Source organism: Plasmopara halstedii (assembly GCF_900000015.1).
Source record: "Plasmopara halstedii genome assembly, contig: Scaffold_42, whole genome shotgun sequence".
NCBI classification, from domain to species: Eukaryota; Oomycota; class Peronosporomycetes; order Peronosporales; family Peronosporaceae; genus Plasmopara; species Plasmopara halstedii.
In genome coordinates, this window is record NW_020186963.1 from 842,914 (window position 1) to 861,286 (window position 18,373).

Genomic DNA, 18,373 nt, shown 5'->3' on the forward strand with positions numbered 1-18,373 from the left:
ATTGATCAACGAAGCTGTCGTCCGTTCGAGAAATTTACTAATAGCTTGCACTGCTTCCATTTTAAAAACCTTAGCGTAACGACTTAATTAAAGCATTTAGGTCGTTGGCAGAAAAATGGTGTGCATCATTACAAAAATGACAAGTAAGATCGACCCCAGCACTGCCTACGCCGGTGGCGATTTGCTCTAAGTCGGCAGCTCCCATTTCTCGAAGACGTTGCGCATAGTTGGCTTTGGAACATCGACAGAAATAATCCAGCGGCACACGTTTGCACTCATTATTCTTGATGTCAGAACCAGGTATTAATTCATTGAGATATCCCAACAGATCCGTATAATTCTTCAGATCCGTGGCAAGAAATGGTACTTTATCGAACGCGAGGTCATTCAACTCATACTGTCGCTCAGGTGTTTCCGACGGAGGCATTTTTTGGACCATAATACCACAAATGCGCGTGTCGTCATCGTTGGCCTCGCTATCAATGCGCACAATTGTCGGAACCTGCTCCGATACATCAAAATACCGTTGCCAGTCTAATTCAGGTAGACCCGAAGCCTCGATAGAGGTATTGTATGGCTTTGCAGCACCATACAAAATCTTGGTAACGTGCATGTATCCTCCATGTTCTGGGGCTACAGCGAGGGAAGGGTCCACGTAAACGGCTTTGCCTCGGATCTGGATGGCAAAATTGCAACAGTTAGCCGCATTGCCTCAAATAGCTAAACGCGCACGTTTTTACCTCTCCAGCAGCCATCGACTCGACGTAAAGTTCTTGGATGTTGGGCGTCTTAACCATAACCTTGACGCGCTCTTCACCCTTAAAAAATGAACTAAGCATAACGGTACCAGCCATATACTCACCCCAGACTTTTGTGCCTTTGGATGTAAGCGGCAGTCTCCAGCGACGTGCCATTTCATTAATTAGATTGCGTGACATTATTACAGACACGCGCAAGTTGGCCACATGACAGCGCGACACCACGTCGCGCAATGGCCGCTGCCACATTCGTTGATCTGTGGGTATACCACACAAAATGCTTTAATTGGTTGCCTTTTTCCGCTGATTCAGTAGTTGGTGGGTGATATTAAAAAAATGCACGCAATCCTTTTCTTGAAGCTGCAGCACCTCACATTGCCTGCGATAGCCCTTTATATCGCTTTTGCTCTCATTAAAACAGTTTTTAGACGACAAGTTGCAAATGGCAGTGTTTGCAAGAGATTTTCTTGGGTGGGGCAAATGAAAGAGGGAGGAGGCATCAATCCTGCTGCCACCTTTTACATCGCTGGTCCATGCAGATCCCTGCATCCTTGCCATCGACTCGCATGCACTTATTTGCGCCCACATATTAGGAAGTGACATACTATTAAGAAAGCTATTTACAATTGGACGTCTATCGCAATGGATCATCGTGTGAGTTGTGGTCTGGCACCCTCGTATCAAATTCTCATCAGCACTAAAAATTGGGACACCACAACACGAATACTTGTATACTGGACGATCGTCAATGATATCGCCGGGATGATAAGCACAGTCCTGCAGCTCACGCAAGCTGCATTCTCGCTTGCATCCAGTACATCGATAATATTCAATAGAGCCCAAAATGTACCAGAAAACCGCGATCCAAGAGATATTATTGTCTGCCTTCACTTCTTGTAGAAAAGTCTCGACTTGCCATCCAGCTTTGGCTTCATGGTGTCCTATCAATTCGCCGTGTACGCCAATGTAAAATTTACTTTCAAAGCAGCCAGCGCCGTTCCTATCATCCTTAAGAAACAAAAGGCCACAATACATGCAGAGCTCAAGATGTCGTTCTCTGGTCTGTAAGTCTGAAACTATTGCTTCGACTTTCTTTTGTTGTAATTTTGACAGGATCTTGTCCTGTGGGTCGTAAAGCAACTGTAGCTGTTCGATCGTGCAGCTCTCAGCAATCTTAGTAATTGTAGAGTCTAATAACCCGCTTAAGCTCACACGGTGATTTATGAAGTCCTGCATGCAACTTGAGATATAGGAAACGCATTCCTGGACAAGCTCCTCCATCTGAAGAAACTCAGAAGCGACAAGAATCGACACGATGTTTTTGAGCGTGATGTGTGGCTTTAATCCACGGCCACGATTACGCATGTATTTTATAAGAAGCGCGAAGATCTTAACGTCGCAGTGCACCGAAATTTCGATCTCATCGTGTTCGTTGGCTCCACTAAGATACGCCTGAAAGTATTTCATCTCGGTCAACAGCAATTCACGCTGACATTTGAAAATTTTGCTGCTCTGTCGGTACTCGTCAATCACATGAATCACCACAATAGGAATTGAGGAGACAGCTACGCCATTGACCGTCCCATTTTTCGCGTTATCCTTCATTTCTAGGATAGAACTTGAGGCACTTGAAATACTAAATCGGGGCAGAAATCTGCCTGAGGTTTTTCAAGCAGTAAAACCAATCAATGTCATCAATTTTTTCTGAAAAGTGTGGGCCACATCTAGTTTTTTAGTTGGCGGCGAGAAGGGGAAACAAGGAAAAAAGCCGTACAGCTGCCACCGACCTATTCGAGAGAAAGTAGATACTATAGACATGTCATTCCCGGCAGGAAAAGCACCTGAGCGCAAGAATCTTTTTAAAAAAGGAATTGACGCTGATGAGTCGCGCCGCAGCCGCATGGAGACTACCGTGCAGATTCGCAAGACGATAAAGGAGGACCGCATGAACCAACGCCGCCGCATGGTAAATTATTGGACGATTTGATGACTTTGCCACAGCTTCATTTAAATTGAAGTGCAGGTTGCAAGTTTCGAAATGCGGCCTATCTTACGGAAATTCGTATTGTTCGTATAGACACCAGGTGACGCTCTAATTCCCGATTCGCAAGAAAGCGCCAGTGAGATGTCGCTGATGCAAAAAGTAAGCAATTGGTGATGGTTTTATTTTTCGAAGAGAGCTTGCTTAAGTGGTGGTGACTGTTTTGCAGCTGTCGGAGCTTCCGCAGATGGTATCAGGCGTACACTCCGTTGATGCGTCAGTGCAGTTAGAATCTGTGACTAAGTTTCGCAAACTTCTTTCTATTGGTAAGCTAGCTCAGCTGAGGTCATGTAGAACTGCATAATCAAATCTACAATCATATTTTTTGTTGCAGAGCACAATCCGCCTATCAAAGAGGTGATTGCTACCGGTGTTGTTCCCACTTTTGTGCAGTTTCTTCAGCGGGAGGACTTCCCGACACTGCAGTTCGAAGCTGCTTGGGCGCTGACAAATATTGCGTCAGGTACCTCTGCTGATACTGAAGTGGTGATTAAGCATGGTGCAGTACCTATTTTCTGTCAGCTACTGTTATCGACGGACGTCGATGTGCGTGAACAAGCAGTGTGGGCGCTTGGTAATATTGCGGGTGATTCAATTCAGTGTCGTGATATGGTTCTACGCTGTGGAGCCCTGCGTCCGCTCATGCAGCAGTTGACGGAGAATTCCAGGACGGCAATGCTTCGTAACGCTACTTGGACACTCTCTAATTTTTGCCGTGGCAAACCGCAGCCGCTGTTTGACCTTGTCGCGCCTGCGCTTCCAACTTTGGGTCAGCTCATATACACTCACGACGAAGAAGTGCTAACGGATGCGTGCTGGGCTTTATCATACCTGTCTGATGGCTCAAACGAGAAAATTCAAGCAGTGATTGAGGCCGGTGTGTGCAGGCGAATCGTTGAGTTGCTGATGCACCACTCTGCTTCCGTGCAGACGCCCGCACTGCGTACCATTGGTAATATTGTTACAGGCAACGATCTGCAGACGCAGGTCATCATAAATTTGAATGCTCTTCCGTGCCTGCGTGCTCTTTTGGAGAGCCCCAAGAAGGGTATCCGAAAGGAGGCTTGCTGGACAATTTCCAACATCACGGCCGGTAACCAAGAGCAAATTCAATTTATCATTGACGCCGATATTTTCCCGTCGCTGATTACATTCTTGTCGACTGCGGAGTTTGATATACGCAAAGAAGCTGCTTGGGCTGTGTCAAATGCCACATCTGGCGGCTCGGCAGAGCAAATCATGCATCTTGTCAGCCTTGGTAAGTAGATTGTCATTAGCGCTCGTATATTACTCAAAGCTCATGATTCGATCTCATTTGATTATAGGGTGTATTAAACCTCTTTGTGATCTTCTTGAGGCTAAGGACGCAAAGGTTGTAGTTGTGGCGTTAGAGGGTCTTGAGAATATATTGCGTGTTGGCGATCTGAAGAAAACAAATGATATCAACGAAGTTGCCACCTTGATCGATGAGGCGGATGGTGTTGCTAAGATTCAAGCGCTGCAGTACCACGCCAATGAAGGTACAAATTAAGAGGCTTTCCTTGTGCGCTGGTGTGCTAAGATATGCTTGTTAATGACAGACATTTACTTAAAGTCTATGAGCATCGTGGAGGCATACTTCAACGGCGAAGAGGACGCGGAAGACAGCTTAGCGCCCGACACGGATGTTAATGCACAACAGTTTCAGTTTGGCACAACGTCGGACCAGCCCACTATGTTTCAGTTTGGTCAAAATTAAATCAATTTGGGAAAAAGGGCTAAACAGCTACGGAGAGGCAGTCGAATGACACATCCGGCGAACGCAAACGTAGTAGTGCACCAGGGTGACAGTAACTTTGCGCATTTTAATTTTTGGTGCATTCGTGCGCGCACCAGGGCTTGTCTTCACGATTCTTTTTAATATAATTTCTCACAACCTCCTTTCAAAAATTTAAATTAGCCCGTTCACTTTAAATATCTTTTCCACTGATGAATTCGCTGAACCGAGGTCTTGCTCATGCACACGAAATAACACATGGTAAGCTGTTTGACAAGAGCATCAGAAATCAGAGAGTGTGGCCAGGTAAGCGATTATGCTTTCTTCCGTCATTTTAATTTTTTTTGGTAATAATGCCTATTTATAACTAAGCCAGAAAATTGTAATTTTGTACCCAATGAGTAAAGTAAACATATATATATGTACTCAAAATTACAAAAACTTGCCCCGTTACATACTAGTCCTCTGTAAAGGAGGGATTTGTGTTACACGTGAGCTGGACACACATCAAGTGATAAACAACTTTACAATGATATCTGGTGGAACATTTATATCTAGCATTATTCACGATTAAGATATGAGCAGCGGGGCTGCCGTAGCTCTTTGCCTAAAGGAAGCTAAGCTAAGGTCAACGACCTTGAGTTCTTTACAAGAACCAGTACATGTTAAGCGGATCGCAATCCGCTACCTCCGACAGTACTTAAGACCTTAACCAAGGTAAACACGCTTTTACACGCTTTTCCGCTCAAAATTGAATCTGTATTTAATTAATTTGTTTGCGGCAGAGCCGCCTTTATCTAAACACTTAGGTTCTCCTCATTGATATTAACACTTAATTAATATAAAAACCTAATTAATATGCATAACTCAGGTAGTGGCTTCTTGTTACTGTGTAGCCACACCTTTTTTGTAATTACACCGACTTGTGAAACTCACACCTTTGTACGGTCACACAATCTTGTGTGACCCACCCTTCTATACAAGGGCACGTGTGATCCCGTTACACTCTCCCCGCTGGGAAAGGAGTATCCGACATTGGGCCGACCCGGCTTACAGCTTACTTAAAAGTATACTCGACAACAAAGGATGAACCATTTTGCCAGATCTGTGAGAGATGTGGTTATGGTATCGCTGTGCGCAACGTGTAGATAACAAATGAATTCGAGACAAGCAAACTCGCCCATAAATTGACAAGGTATTTTTCATTGCAAGTAGCTCCTTATCATGAACAGGAAGGATAGTTCATCTCTGCGGTGTAAAGCTAGCGAGACTCAAACTAGTCAAGCGTACATGCTCATTTGCCTCTTCTCGGAGTACAGCGCAGCTCATTGCAGTGGCTAAAGCGTCACAGACAACGTGAAATGGTCAATCTGGATTCGAAAAAAACAGGTTCGACGCACGCGTAAGATATTTGCCCACAAACTAACAGATTGCCTCGTCTGCCACGCCTAGCATCATTTGACACCTTTTCTTAAACAAACTTGATGTGGGTTCGTGCCACGTTGAAATAGTTTGCACTGTACTGGTGCAAGTAGTTCATCAGACTAAGTTTTTCTTCCCTTCAACAGAGGCACTAGCCAATCTAAAACATTCTTGATATGTGCACGACCGGCCCCCGCACCGCCCCTCCAATAAAGCAACCCAGAGAGATAAATATCGTCGGCGCCATACACTTGTCTAAATTGGTGATGACTTGTTTAAGCGTATACAGTTGAGCGCAGCTCACAAGTGTTTGATGTTCCGACCCCAGTGCTTGCACGACTATGAACGGAGATGTCTCCGGAATAGGTTTGTGCATAAGTGTGTCCAGCTGCGTCGCGGACGAGTGAACGTATCTGTCGCTATGTACAATCCCTGTCGCATAACTAAACTCTCTCAGAACATTCAGCTCAAAGTATCCACCACGAGCGCCATCTCTCGTCAGCACTCGATAGTAACCATCAACTGGAACGAGGCAAGTGAACAAAAGCAGCTAATCATGCTGTTCTGCTCGACATCCTTTCAAAATTGGTATTTGCGCCGACATCATTGTTTTATTTCTCTTGTAATAAGCATGTACAATTCGCCACCTGTCATTCTCTTTTCTGACACAGAAATTCGATTTTGAGTATTAAGATTTATGCTTTTCGACCAAACTATTTCCGTGCATTGCACCAAAGAAAAATGTCAATGAGTTCACATAGTTCTCGTGGTGAAAACATTACAAAACGACCAATCAATTGCTCAAGACCATGTCAATTCGTTGGCGCACTCATCAATTCCGATAGACTCGCATGATGGGTGTCTCGTCATCACTTCGTGATTTACCTTCGACAAAAGATGAAAAAGATGGAGACTTGAGGATACTTACCCCACTCTGCCGACTCAGTGCTCTACGAGTGCCCTCGATGACAGATTTATCAAGGATGGATGCTTAACTCAGCTCATCCACTGGTGCCAACGGTATCATCTCACCGACATCACTGTCTTGCGATCTCTTGCACATTCCTTAAAATTGAATATCTATACCTGATATGAGAGCTTCTACCGGATGTAGTGAGAGGAGAAGTATGTCCTCAGGCACTGTCCTGATCTCAGCATTCACCAGTAAATAATTTGTCTCACCATTTACCCGTAGTTTCACTGCTTCCGCAACTTCGAGAAGTAATTTACATCTACTCACACACAGTTGTGCAGACTCAGTAGTATCCCCGGAGCCTGGCACTTCTACTCACAACTCGCAGTAGCCTTCCCGCCTATAGACACTAGCAAGAGCAATTGCAACACTCAGTCCCTTTTCACCAGCCCTGGTACAAAAGGTAACAACTACATCTGAGTTTATTATCTTGTCAAAGATATACTCTGGAACCACGAAATACATTTGAAATTTCCCGTCTCAACAAAGGTGCTTTCTAGAGACCGCGACATACAATCACACTATTCTGTCCCGTCTTAAGACGGCGACTCACCGCCACTTCTTCCTTCCGAGCTTTGCTCAAGCACTTAATAGCTTTTGCTTGCAATTTTGAGCAATCTTGATCTTGCATAGAATCCATAATAGCAACGTACCCGTGCCAAAAGTGGGCAGAGGTGAGGTTATGCCTCGTCGCAGCTCTACCACTCGAAAATTGTGTTTCGAATTTTAGTTGATCCATACCCCTTCAAATTTTAGCCTCACCAGGCCCGGAATGAAATCATATCTTGAGTCAGGCCAAGAATTAGACACGCGGTTAAACTCGTTTGGGGGCTTGACAGAAACCTCGACTTATTCCCGTCACAAGACACACGAATATCGAATACGTAGTTAGCATCATTTATGCCTGTGTGTGCCGTCTATTGTTTTTTGACAGTCTCGCTCCAGTCTTAATTGTGCGACGGTCCTGAATATAAAGGATCTCCACATCTTACAGCTTGTAACGTTGCTATCAACTGCTATATTAGAGAGTTGTTGTCCATTTGAGACTATGTTCCATTGATGATGACCCGATAAGGTTTCAAACAATAGGTCGCTCTGCTTTAAGTGATACTTGATATTTTCTCGCGACATTTCTGCCAACCGCCCTGGAGTGGGAGCGCGTCCTTTCGTACCTCTCGCTCGGAGCAAAGGGGGACACGAAAGGCGCTGATATTTGTAACACCGCAGATGAGACTTCTGCGAGCTCCACGGCGCTGCTCAGCAGCTAAGCGATTCCTTTTCTTCTCACAGCATAACTTAGGTATGCTTCTCAGCCTTCATATAACTTTCATTTTCATTACCTCATCCGGTCCAAAATTGTGCTTCGCATTTTATGCAGGACCCACCAATCCAATGAGAGTTGTAGTGTTGACGCGGAGGGTCTCCGCGCGAGCTGCACCCATTTGGTCATCCTTCCATGATGACGGAAGCTGTGACCTCTGACAGAAGAGCAAAGAGGCCATTGTGGCAATATCAGCCCCAGAATTTTGGACATAGTTCGCTAACTTTGAACATAGTCGATACGTAAGGAACGCCTTTTTGCTGCGGGACTTTACGTCTTTTCCTATTTTCGCGCGCAGCCTCTCAATTGTAAAACCGCAAGCATGACGCACCGTTTATCAGTTAAAAGCAAGGCCTAATTCATTCCCTAATCCAGAAGGAGATACTTTCTCTGTTCGGCCTTCATAGACATAGACGCTCAGCATCAGCGGCTTTACGGTGGATACGATTTGCTCGCAACCGGCAGCTGGTTTGAGCGAACCTCGATGTGTCTCACCAGTGCATTACGAAAAGGTGATGAGCGCCTACAGGCTAGCATTTCGGCCTCTTGCCTTTTGGCCGTTAATTATCTGACCTCGTTGGAAACATTAGAAACGAAAAAAATATAGCCGTCCCGGTTACCGGTACTTAAAGATAACATGTCCATTTTTGCAATGAATACAATTTACCACAAGTACTGCCAGGTGTAACGGGCTTGCCGCGCACTTTACACACTGGTCGAATTTGTGCGCTTCTATCATGAGCGGATCCGGGAACCACTACCGTCGTGAGGTCTCTAGTCATATCTGCTTCTTAAGGGTAGATATAGATCAGTTTTATGTTTTTTAGTTAATATTAATGAATGTTTTGACATCTCTTATAATCGAACGGCCGTTTTTCTGAAGTGCGGCTAGAATTTCATGATATGATATGTGCTTTGCTTTGGTGTTTCATACTCTTCACAAAAAGGGAGCATCCGTACTCATCAAACCCCACAATTGATTCAAAGTGCAATATGGATTTGGAATAATGGCACATAAATGAATTGAATATAATTTTACAAAATGTATATAATATGAGCACACAACATCACAAAAGTGACCACATTACACGATGGACCTCAACCATACCGAGAGAAAAGATGAAAACGTCTTGGCTGTCGAAGAGGTCTACGTACTCGCAAATGTTTTATCAGGATGAAAACTCGTTATTCAATATTCATTGCTTATTATTCACATCAATTGCTTATTAAAATTATTCTCTTCTCAATGCGGTGATGACTACGAGCAGGAATCTCAAAGAGTGATTGCTTATCCCGCAGGGAACGTCTAGTGCACCAGCAACATCAAATCGTCCGCAACACAGCTGTACACACCACATCGCGATTATACACAAACGTATTCCGACGATATCTTCGTCCATGGTCGTGTAAGTATCGAAGGTCGGATGTGCTGAATTACGTCAGACATTTTGGAGCTGCGCTCGAGTGGATGCGCAAAGAAAAGCGCATCCACTTCGACAAGTGTGCTTATGGCGCCGGCGACATTTTTTTTCTGGGTTGCTTCATTAGTGAGCATGGCCTGTGAGTCGATCCCGCAAAGATCAAGGATGTTAGATTGGCTAGTGTTTCTGTTCAAAAATAACATGACGTGGTGATTTCTTCTGGTCTACTACTTGCACCACCCATGCAATCTATTCCGACCCCACCAAATTTCTTCTAGAAAAGGTGTCAAATGATGCTGGGTGTGGCAGACGAGGCGAACTTTCAGTCTGTGAAAGAAAATCACGCATGAATCGGATCTGTCTCTTCCGAGCCCAAGATCGATAATTAGACGTCGTCTATGACACTTTATCCATTGCAATGGGCTACAATTTACTCCGAGCAGACACGAATGGCCATGAACGCTTGATAGTGTTTGATCTTTTCTATTTTAAATTGCAGAGATGAACTATTCTTCCTGTTAATGATACAGTGCAACTTGCAAGAAAGAGATCCCTTGTCAAAACATGAGCAAACTTGCTTGGCTCGAAGCTATTTGTGATCTATTCAGATCATGCGTCGTTGCCCACAGCGATGTCATCACCACATCTCTCACAGAAAATGGCACGATGATTTTATCCTTCGTTGCCTAGTACACTTTTAGAATGAGGTATTTGCGGTGATGGTTGCGTTGTTGCTTCACATTAATGTGACATTCCAGGGATACGTACAGCCAGGGATACGTACAGCGTAACGGTCAGGGGAACCACTTTTTGCGCTGCTGAAAGCTTTGAGAAGCAGAAGCAAAGAAACCGAGACAAAGCTTTATCAAAATGCACGATGGCACGCTTACGCTGCTATGATTTTCCCAAAGCTTGCTGTATTTCAGCTCATACCCGCCCAACATACATCGTGGGGTGGTTTTGCTCGATAAAATCCGTAAGTAAATAAAGCTGTACGGGGGACATGATGCCCTATTCGGTTGTCACCTTGAAAGAGAAAAGATATACTGCCCGGTAAGCGCTATATATTGATGACCCAACATTGAACATCTATGAGCATACTATGTGCGCCTGTAAAACGTTTCGAAATATTTTAAAGCCTTGCTGCATGCAGCGGCACCTTACACTTGTCGGCCAAAATTGGCAGCGCATCTGAAGTTCATAAAATGAACGAATTACCGGTCTCTTAGAATTTGCGTTCGATCAGAATGACATTGTACTATATGCAGTCTGTCTGACTACGATGGCTCACCTCTTCGCTTTCAGTTACATTTCTCCTGTTCAATACGCAACCAATAGGTTCCACGACAACGTCTTTTGCCAGCTTGGCTCACCTGTGTGCAAGTGATGTCATTGTGACTACCAAGCACAACGAGAGTCCTCATGTACATCAATGTATAATCATCTAAATAGCACCACAACCCTCACCCAACGCCCTATAATTATTACCATTCACAACATACTACCAGGTACGATGACAACCTATCATGCTTTGCAAACAGAAAAATGACAGAATTGATGTTTTATACTACATGTTTACTGATATTGTTCAGAAAGCATTATGTTGGAAAGATCAAGATAAGTGGATACGTCGAAAGAAATGAAAGTCTGTTGTCTTGTGTTGCTTACTACTCACATGATAAGACGAAGGATCTTAGAAGGCTCATTATCCCTTATAGCAGACATTTAAACAATGTGGTGACTATGAGAACATTGAATACCTGATTCAAATCTACAAAACTTATGATGAAGAATATCAAATGGATGAGATCAAAAGTTGTTCCAAACTTAATATTAATGTCTATGGGTATGATTCGGATAAAAATGATGAAAAACTCTGAAACAGTAAGTACCTCTATAATACAATCATCAACATTATAAATTCTTGAATCAAAGTTACTACAATAAATTTATCGAGAAGTTATTGTGTTTCTATCACTCATCCAGATTTCAAAAATGTGTCCGGCAAACGTAGCAAAAAAATTAGCATCATTCAAGCCAAAATAGGTTTGCTATCAATACAAATCCGAAAAGCTTGGTGAAGCCGAAGATCTAATGACCAAATCCTTATCAGCACCACTATTCAGCCAAATATATTGTTCTTGTGGTAGCTGAATTGGTAGTTGGAACTTTGCTTATCACTGTCACAGCATTATAAATAAAAACTGGATTGATGCAATGCCGCGATCGAAAACAAAAAGCATCCGAGCATGGACGACTGTTAATTTGATGGTAAAACACGAAGTACATCATGCTGCTGTATCTTTCACACCCTCACATTGCCAAATCTACATCGGAATACTTTGCCGAAATAAAAATACAATGCTTACTACAACACTAAAAATGACGAGGGGGCGTTTGTACTGACTAGGCACCCCGCAAGGAATTTGAAACACTGTGTAATTAATCTATACCCTTTAGAAAAGTTGATTTTAATTATGAAAGCGAAATTACGACGAGCTAACCATTAGGCTAATCTGATTCTTTATGAACACCATGAATTACTTATGCGTGTATAATGGATATATAGCCACAACATCGTTCTCCAACAGTATTGAGCGGCGTAATTTCAACACTTCCTTTCGTCATTACTGTTTTTTGATCCTAGGTATTGATTTGGTCTTGATACCCGCTCCCTCGCGTAAGAATACAAAAATTCAAAATCTTGATTCCGAGTGTCTTTGTCAGAATATTTGCAAGCTGACGCATCGTGTCGATGTAGTCAATATTCATCTTCAACATTCTTTTTGGACATTTTCGCGTATGAAGTGGTAACGAACGATCACGTGCTGTTTTCGAGCATGGTATACAGGATTGTTGACTAATGCGATTGCTCCTTGGTTGACTTCGTATGCTTGTGTTGCTTACACTCATTCGTGTTTCATATCCTAAAGCATCGCACGCGTCCAAAATACTTCCTGAATGTAAGGGATTATCACCTACTTTGTGTGTCTAACATCAACTGTGCACCCACTATAGTTGTATATCCCCTTTCAATTCTGTTATATCAGCACTGGAAGTACTTATCAGGTTAGGGAGGCTAAAATTTTATTTATCAATAGATGAAGGGGACACCACAGGCGGTGATCATCGCTAGATCAACAGGGAGGAATATCTGTTCCTATCACACTCACAATGGGAGTGTGCAGTAAAGCTGCGAGCTTCAATCGGAGATAACGCGGTCATCGATATGCGCCAATTGGATCAAAAAGCGATAACTCAACGGCTAGCAAATTTTGCTGCGTATAAGCAAGGATTCTCGGGATTTCTATCAAAAAATTTACTGACAACGGTTCCGTCACCTCCGTGACAAGTGATGGTGACACCTTCGGTAAACTCGGAACATCCCGTGAAAATCAAGGTAAAAACCTTTCACGGGAACCAAGATATAAATCCTGCGTTTTGGCAACAAGAAATGGATATCGCTATCATGATGGCTCAAATTTGTGACGACCGTAGTCAAGTTGCCGTTGCCATGTCGCATTTGGATGGTAATGCGAATGACTGGGCGATGACGTTGGAAAACAACCGCCCTGACTACTTTGCCACATGGCAAGAGTTGAAAAGGCAACAGAATCGATGTTCTTTCCACCGAAAGTGGCGTCTTGACAACGGTCGAAGTTTTTGTCTTGCCGTCAAGACAGTTGTACATTGTGCGATTATGTACAGAATCTCCGTGAGCTTCGTGCCAGTATGGCATGGGAGCCACTGCCAGTGATGGTCAGCATGTTTATGAAGGGATCCAATCATGGTCCTTCTAAGTCTGAACCCTTCCGCTATGGCCCGACGACTCTGGAAAACGAAATTATGATTGGATTGCGTGAGGACTGCTTTCAGCGTCAAGCATGTGCCCAATCGGTCAATGCGATTTGAGCATCACTGCTGCTACCGAAATCAACGGATCTTAGCGCGGTGACTATCTGCAGATAGCAAATTCGCTGTTACGTATGTCAACAGCTCGGTCACATCCACAGTGACTGCCCGCATGTGAGACGAATCTTTATAATACGATTCTCGTCGCAAACTGTCACGAGTCACGTAGTACCAATACACACAATGCGCTTGGGAAACGCCGGAGCACCTATGATGCAGGGCGGTCTACTGGGGCAATAAAAAGCTCTTGTGGGTGTGGTGGTAGAACTACTTACGAGGGTTTGGCCCTTGAAGGATCGTTGTCCTTCGTTAACGACACGAGTCGGAGTGGTATCCTCGTGGTCACATCGGGTGTGAAAGGTTACGGTCATCAAATGATTCAAGCGCGTCGAGTATTTACGCGCGGAAACAAAGTGTTTGCTGAAGATGATCCCAATGCTTTCGAATGCACTAGATAGAAGCAGTGGTTTTATCTCAGTAAGGTTGACCACTGGTGCGGCGGTCACCGAGAAGAAAATCATGGCTGATATTCAACTGAAATTTGGAGACTTCAACTCAAAGGAAAAATGCACAATCTTCGAGATGGACAAACGGTACGACCTGGTTTTAGGTATACCGTGGCTTGAGAAGCATGAGGCATGGTTTGATTGGCGATTGAAATGATTTGAAGTAGCTCTCCTGGTGCAGGTAAAAAGTAATGAAACCGCTTTCACTATGCACCAGAAGAGGCACTCAAGCGCTCGACAGACTTATGCTGCTGGAACTGATCTACACTTCTTTAATACATGTAATGCAATTGACTTTTCCTACTAGGAAATATACGGAGTCGTATGGAGTGGCCACGCATGGTAATTCAGGAACTGTGTCGATAGATCAAGTGGTGCCCGGATCTGGCCACTTGAAACAAAAAAATCGTTAGTGGTCATGGTGATTTTTCAACAGAAAGAATTTCTGAAGGAGAGATGCCGGTTTTTGCCCCCCATCTAGACAGAAGAATGTTATTGACAAGTGAATAATGGAAAGTCAAAGTAATCGACTGTGGCTAGATGTACCAATACCTTCACAAATACAGGGGTTGAGCTGAATCGTGGGCTAGTGGGTACAATTGACTTTAGAGTTGATGCTCCCACCCGTTGTGTGGTTTAGCACACACATGTGAAGAAAACAGCAAAATTTGTCGATCGAGTTCGCTCTGGATGCAGTTGAGTCCGCGGGTGAGTTAGTCCAGCATACTATTCCCCACAGTGAAAATATAGCATGCAAATATGCTGGTCCACGTATTGTGGATGCAACGACTGGTTGCGAAGTCACCAGAACAGATGTTCTTTCTACACCATTGCCAACGATGGAATAGGTGGTGCAGCTCGAAGAAATCAGTTACGACGACATCCTACACGACCTCAAGTGCGATGATATAGGTCGTGTTGGTACAGTCGAAGGCCGACTCAGTGGAATAACGCTCATCATCAGTTATGAATGCTTTGTTCTTGAGTAGTTACGACAGCGTGTGGAGTAACGCATGGGATCGGTTATTTTGAAGGACCCACCTGATCCTTATTCTTGCTTGTCATGGAATGCAAAGATGACGTCATTAGTACGAGCCCTCTGGTCTTCAACCCGAACGTGGAGTTCGACTCGACTGGTTCGAAGCAAGCAATGTTTCGACAGTGATCACTGTCGTGTGATCAAACTGAGTGCAGCGAAGAGTTCTTTGCTTAAATGCAATCTGCTGGTTTGGTGAGAGAGAGAGCAAGTCTCCTCAAAGCGCACCGACGCTTTGTGTGAGTGCCCAGATGGTAAATGACGTATCGATCACGCCTATAACAAGCTAAACACGTATCCAATTTCTGCGCAAATGCCGAATCCGCGTAAGGACGCCATCATAAATCGTATGACCGGCTGTACTCAAGTTAGTGTATTTGATTTGGTAAACTGATGTGATCAAATCTTGATGAGGGAGTACAAATTCAAAAGGATTTAGAGAATGAATTGGTTTGTCCAATTTTCTGCATCGCTTCTCCCGTAAGTACGCAGAAATGGTACGCCCACTATCAAACTTGCTGAAGAAGGACATGTCATGGGAGTGGTCATTCACTTGTGAAGAAATACTCACTCAAATCAAGAACAGCTTAATAAAGCACCATTACTTGCTCTACCAGATGATACGAAGCCGTATAGCGTGTTGTGTGACGCTTCTGAGTTTACAAGCGATTGTGTCTTACTGCTAAAAAAGTACCAAAAAAGGCATGCGTCGTTCCAATCACGTTAGCCGAATCCAGCAGAAAAGAATACCCTGTTCACAGCAAAAGGCTTTTTGGCAATGAAATATGCTCCAAGAAGGCTTCAACTAAGAGCGGAACCGAGAGTCTCGACCGCAAAATATCATCTGCTCGGCGACTTCAAGCGGTTATATAGTCAGGTACATTCTACCTTGACTTATTCCGAATATGTCCATTTCTATCTAAAACGATAAAACTATCCTTATGGTGAAGTGTGTGGCTAGCAACTCACGTGCACCATGGACCTCTTCACGGAGTTTCTTAGTCGTCCTCCATAGCACTAAGAATATTCTCAATTACACCTAAGGTCAATATAAAATTTCGAAAATCGTATCAAATGTAGAAGATGTAAGCTTAGACGATTACATTACACAATACCTACCCTGTAACACACCCCGGTAAGATGCGAGCCACATTGAAGATCACAATAATTTTGTCTTTTAACGACACTGCGCAAAAATAACCGCTCTAATGAGCAACCTTGTCGAACATCACACTGTGCATTTATTCGTATCTGCTTCTCAATGCATACTTGTACCGAGAGGTTAGTCTCGTGCACAAAACAGGTGATCCAAAAAGGCGCTATACTCGTGACCGAGTACACGAATTAACAGAAAATCTCAGTCAGAATGCCGAAGTTTACTTCAATAAGAAAGGCTTAAGCGACGCCGCGCGTCCTTACCATACAATGCCACCCATTCGTCAAAACATGGCTTAGCCTTTCGCCAAGGTGCAGGTGCTTTCTGCGCCCAGCCCACCGCTGCTCGAGACTTGTATTCCGTGCCCTTTTCGTTGGCACAAAGTGTTGCGACAGTCCGCCGTGAAACACACGATAATATCCAGCGAACCCCCAATGAGCTGTACCTGGCTAAAAACTCAGCTTAAAACCTTGAATCGAGCCAGTCACACCAAATCTTTTCTATACCAGTATGCGCGCATGCTAACTGTGCACGTCAAGTGCAAGATAAATTCAAGAAAGTTGGCCCACAATCTTTTTCTTACGTGCAGGTCTTAAACCCTCAAAGCATTGCCTACTCTAAACAATTGTTGCGAATCTAATTCCTTCCATGTTGAATCCACTATGGGTATTTGAACCTGGCAAGAGTGCCGATGAAAATTAAACTTGGCTCGCACATTGGGCGAGGAAAATATGCCATTTACTCCCGTTCAGACTCGTTTGCAACGCGAAGGCCCATCTGAAGCGCCGACTCATGCTTGGCATTGCACAGTATAAGCATGACACGGCGCCGGGGTGGAAAACTATGTCCTTCGGCTTTTTCTGTTTAAAGCCCCGCTTGTCTCTATAAAACAGCTGTAAGAGCAAACGACCAAGCGTTTTTCTCAGAACAAAGCTGGACCTCACCCACGGCTGGGACGCGTGTAACGACGGGTGACCCTGCCTGTTCTTAATCGGTCGAAGAATGTATCAGGTCTTGAGCAGCCATCGTTTACGGCAATCTTGCCAAACTGGAAAGTGAAGCTATCCTACAAACTCCGGCTGTAGGTGTCTCAAACTCGTTAACATGTATTGATAACAGGCTTGATAAATCGCCGTTTCACCAAAGGCCCAACGGGAAAGTGGATCATCCCGTACTTATGGAGAAGCGTCTACCCTTCCGCATCTGGATCTCGCAAGTTTTGTCGGTCTTAGCGACACGTCGACTTCTTGACAGTCTCACCGTGCGTTCGAGGCTGAGATGAGTCAGATCTCAAATTTTCTCTTTCAGCTTCACCATTGTTTTGCGTGGCGTGACGGAACCACGTCGCCTCACGATGCAGAGGGTAGCTCAGCTTTAAAGGGAGGTTGAGGCACTGCTCAGTCTATAGCAAACTCTTGACGTCTAACTTGCTCATTAAAGTGGAATTGTGGAGTGGTTTCACTAATCTGACGTGGAAAACGTAATGACCTCATATGATCTTATCGATGTCAAGCGTATTACCCAATTTCTCTTTCGCTCAGGCCGTAAGCGTTCCAGCGTAAATTGTTCGAAACTGAGTTGTATAAACTGCACACTGCATATGCAGGTAAGATAATTGCATTCAAAAAAATAACTTGCTGAATCACAGCATACAGCAACCAAACAATTTATGCGTATGACCCGTAATCTTTACGAATTACCATTCCAATTGGCGACGTCACCATTTAAACATGCGATAGTTCATAGCCGGGGCGACGCAAAAGCGCATTCGCTACCACGTTAAGCTGACTCGATATATACATTATCTTCATTGTAAATTCGGCAAAGAAGAGTGATCATCTTGCCTATTTATGCGTAGGATCCAATGACGCTGTCACTGTGCGCAGCGATGAATGATATGTACTGATCTAAAGCGTATAGAGCCAAGCAGATGCATCCAGAACTCGACGACGGAGAAATCTATCGCAGTAGTCTCTTTTCATGGACGGATTAGTTCTTCATTAAGTTGGTAAGATGTCAATACGATCGTGCATTCATACCCATTGGCATCTACCTGGACGATGCACAGCCT

The 18,373-nt window shown here is 44.0% G+C and overlaps 4 protein-coding genes across 4 annotated transcripts; 2 read left to right on the plus strand and 2 right to left on the minus strand.

Annotated features, from left to right (window-relative positions):
* Positions 1–70: 70 nt before the first annotated feature.
* On the minus strand, positions 71–938 carry PHALS_09545 (heat shock protein hsp33; the record flags this gene model as incomplete). The annotated part of the gene is made up of 2 exons (XM_024724014.1): positions 71–676; positions 741–938. 2 exons carry the CDS (start codon positions 936–938, stop codon positions 71–73), a joined length of 804 nt encoding a protein of 267 aa, XP_024571792.1.
* Positions 939–1,040: 102 nt separating this feature from the next.
* PHALS_09546 (Protein of unknown function DUF3342) lies at positions 1,041–2,363 on the minus strand (the record flags this gene model as incomplete). The annotated part of the gene is made up of 1 exon (XM_024724026.1): positions 1,041–2,363. The coding sequence occupies one exon, from the start codon at positions 2,361–2,363 to the stop codon at positions 1,041–1,043; it is 1,323 nt and encodes a 440-aa protein (XP_024571793.1).
* Positions 2,364–2,574: 211 nt separating this feature from the next.
* PHALS_09547 (importin alpha-2 subunit) lies at positions 2,575–4,537 on the plus strand (the record flags this gene model as incomplete). The annotated part of the gene is made up of 6 exons (XM_024724037.1): positions 2,575–2,724; positions 2,836–2,901; positions 2,969–3,065; positions 3,134–4,057; positions 4,125–4,319; positions 4,380–4,537. 6 exons carry the CDS (start codon positions 2,575–2,577, stop codon positions 4,535–4,537), a joined length of 1,590 nt encoding a protein of 529 aa, XP_024571794.1.
* A 6,794-nt stretch (positions 4,538–11,331) lies between these two features.
* Positions 11,332–11,572, plus strand: PHALS_09548 (uncharacterized protein; the record flags this gene model as incomplete). The annotated part of the gene is made up of 2 exons (XM_024724048.1): positions 11,332–11,337; positions 11,414–11,572. The coding sequence occupies 2 exons, from the start codon at positions 11,332–11,334 to the stop codon at positions 11,570–11,572; spliced, it is 165 nt and encodes a 54-aa protein (XP_024571795.1).
* Positions 11,573–18,373: the final 6,801 nt, after the last annotated feature.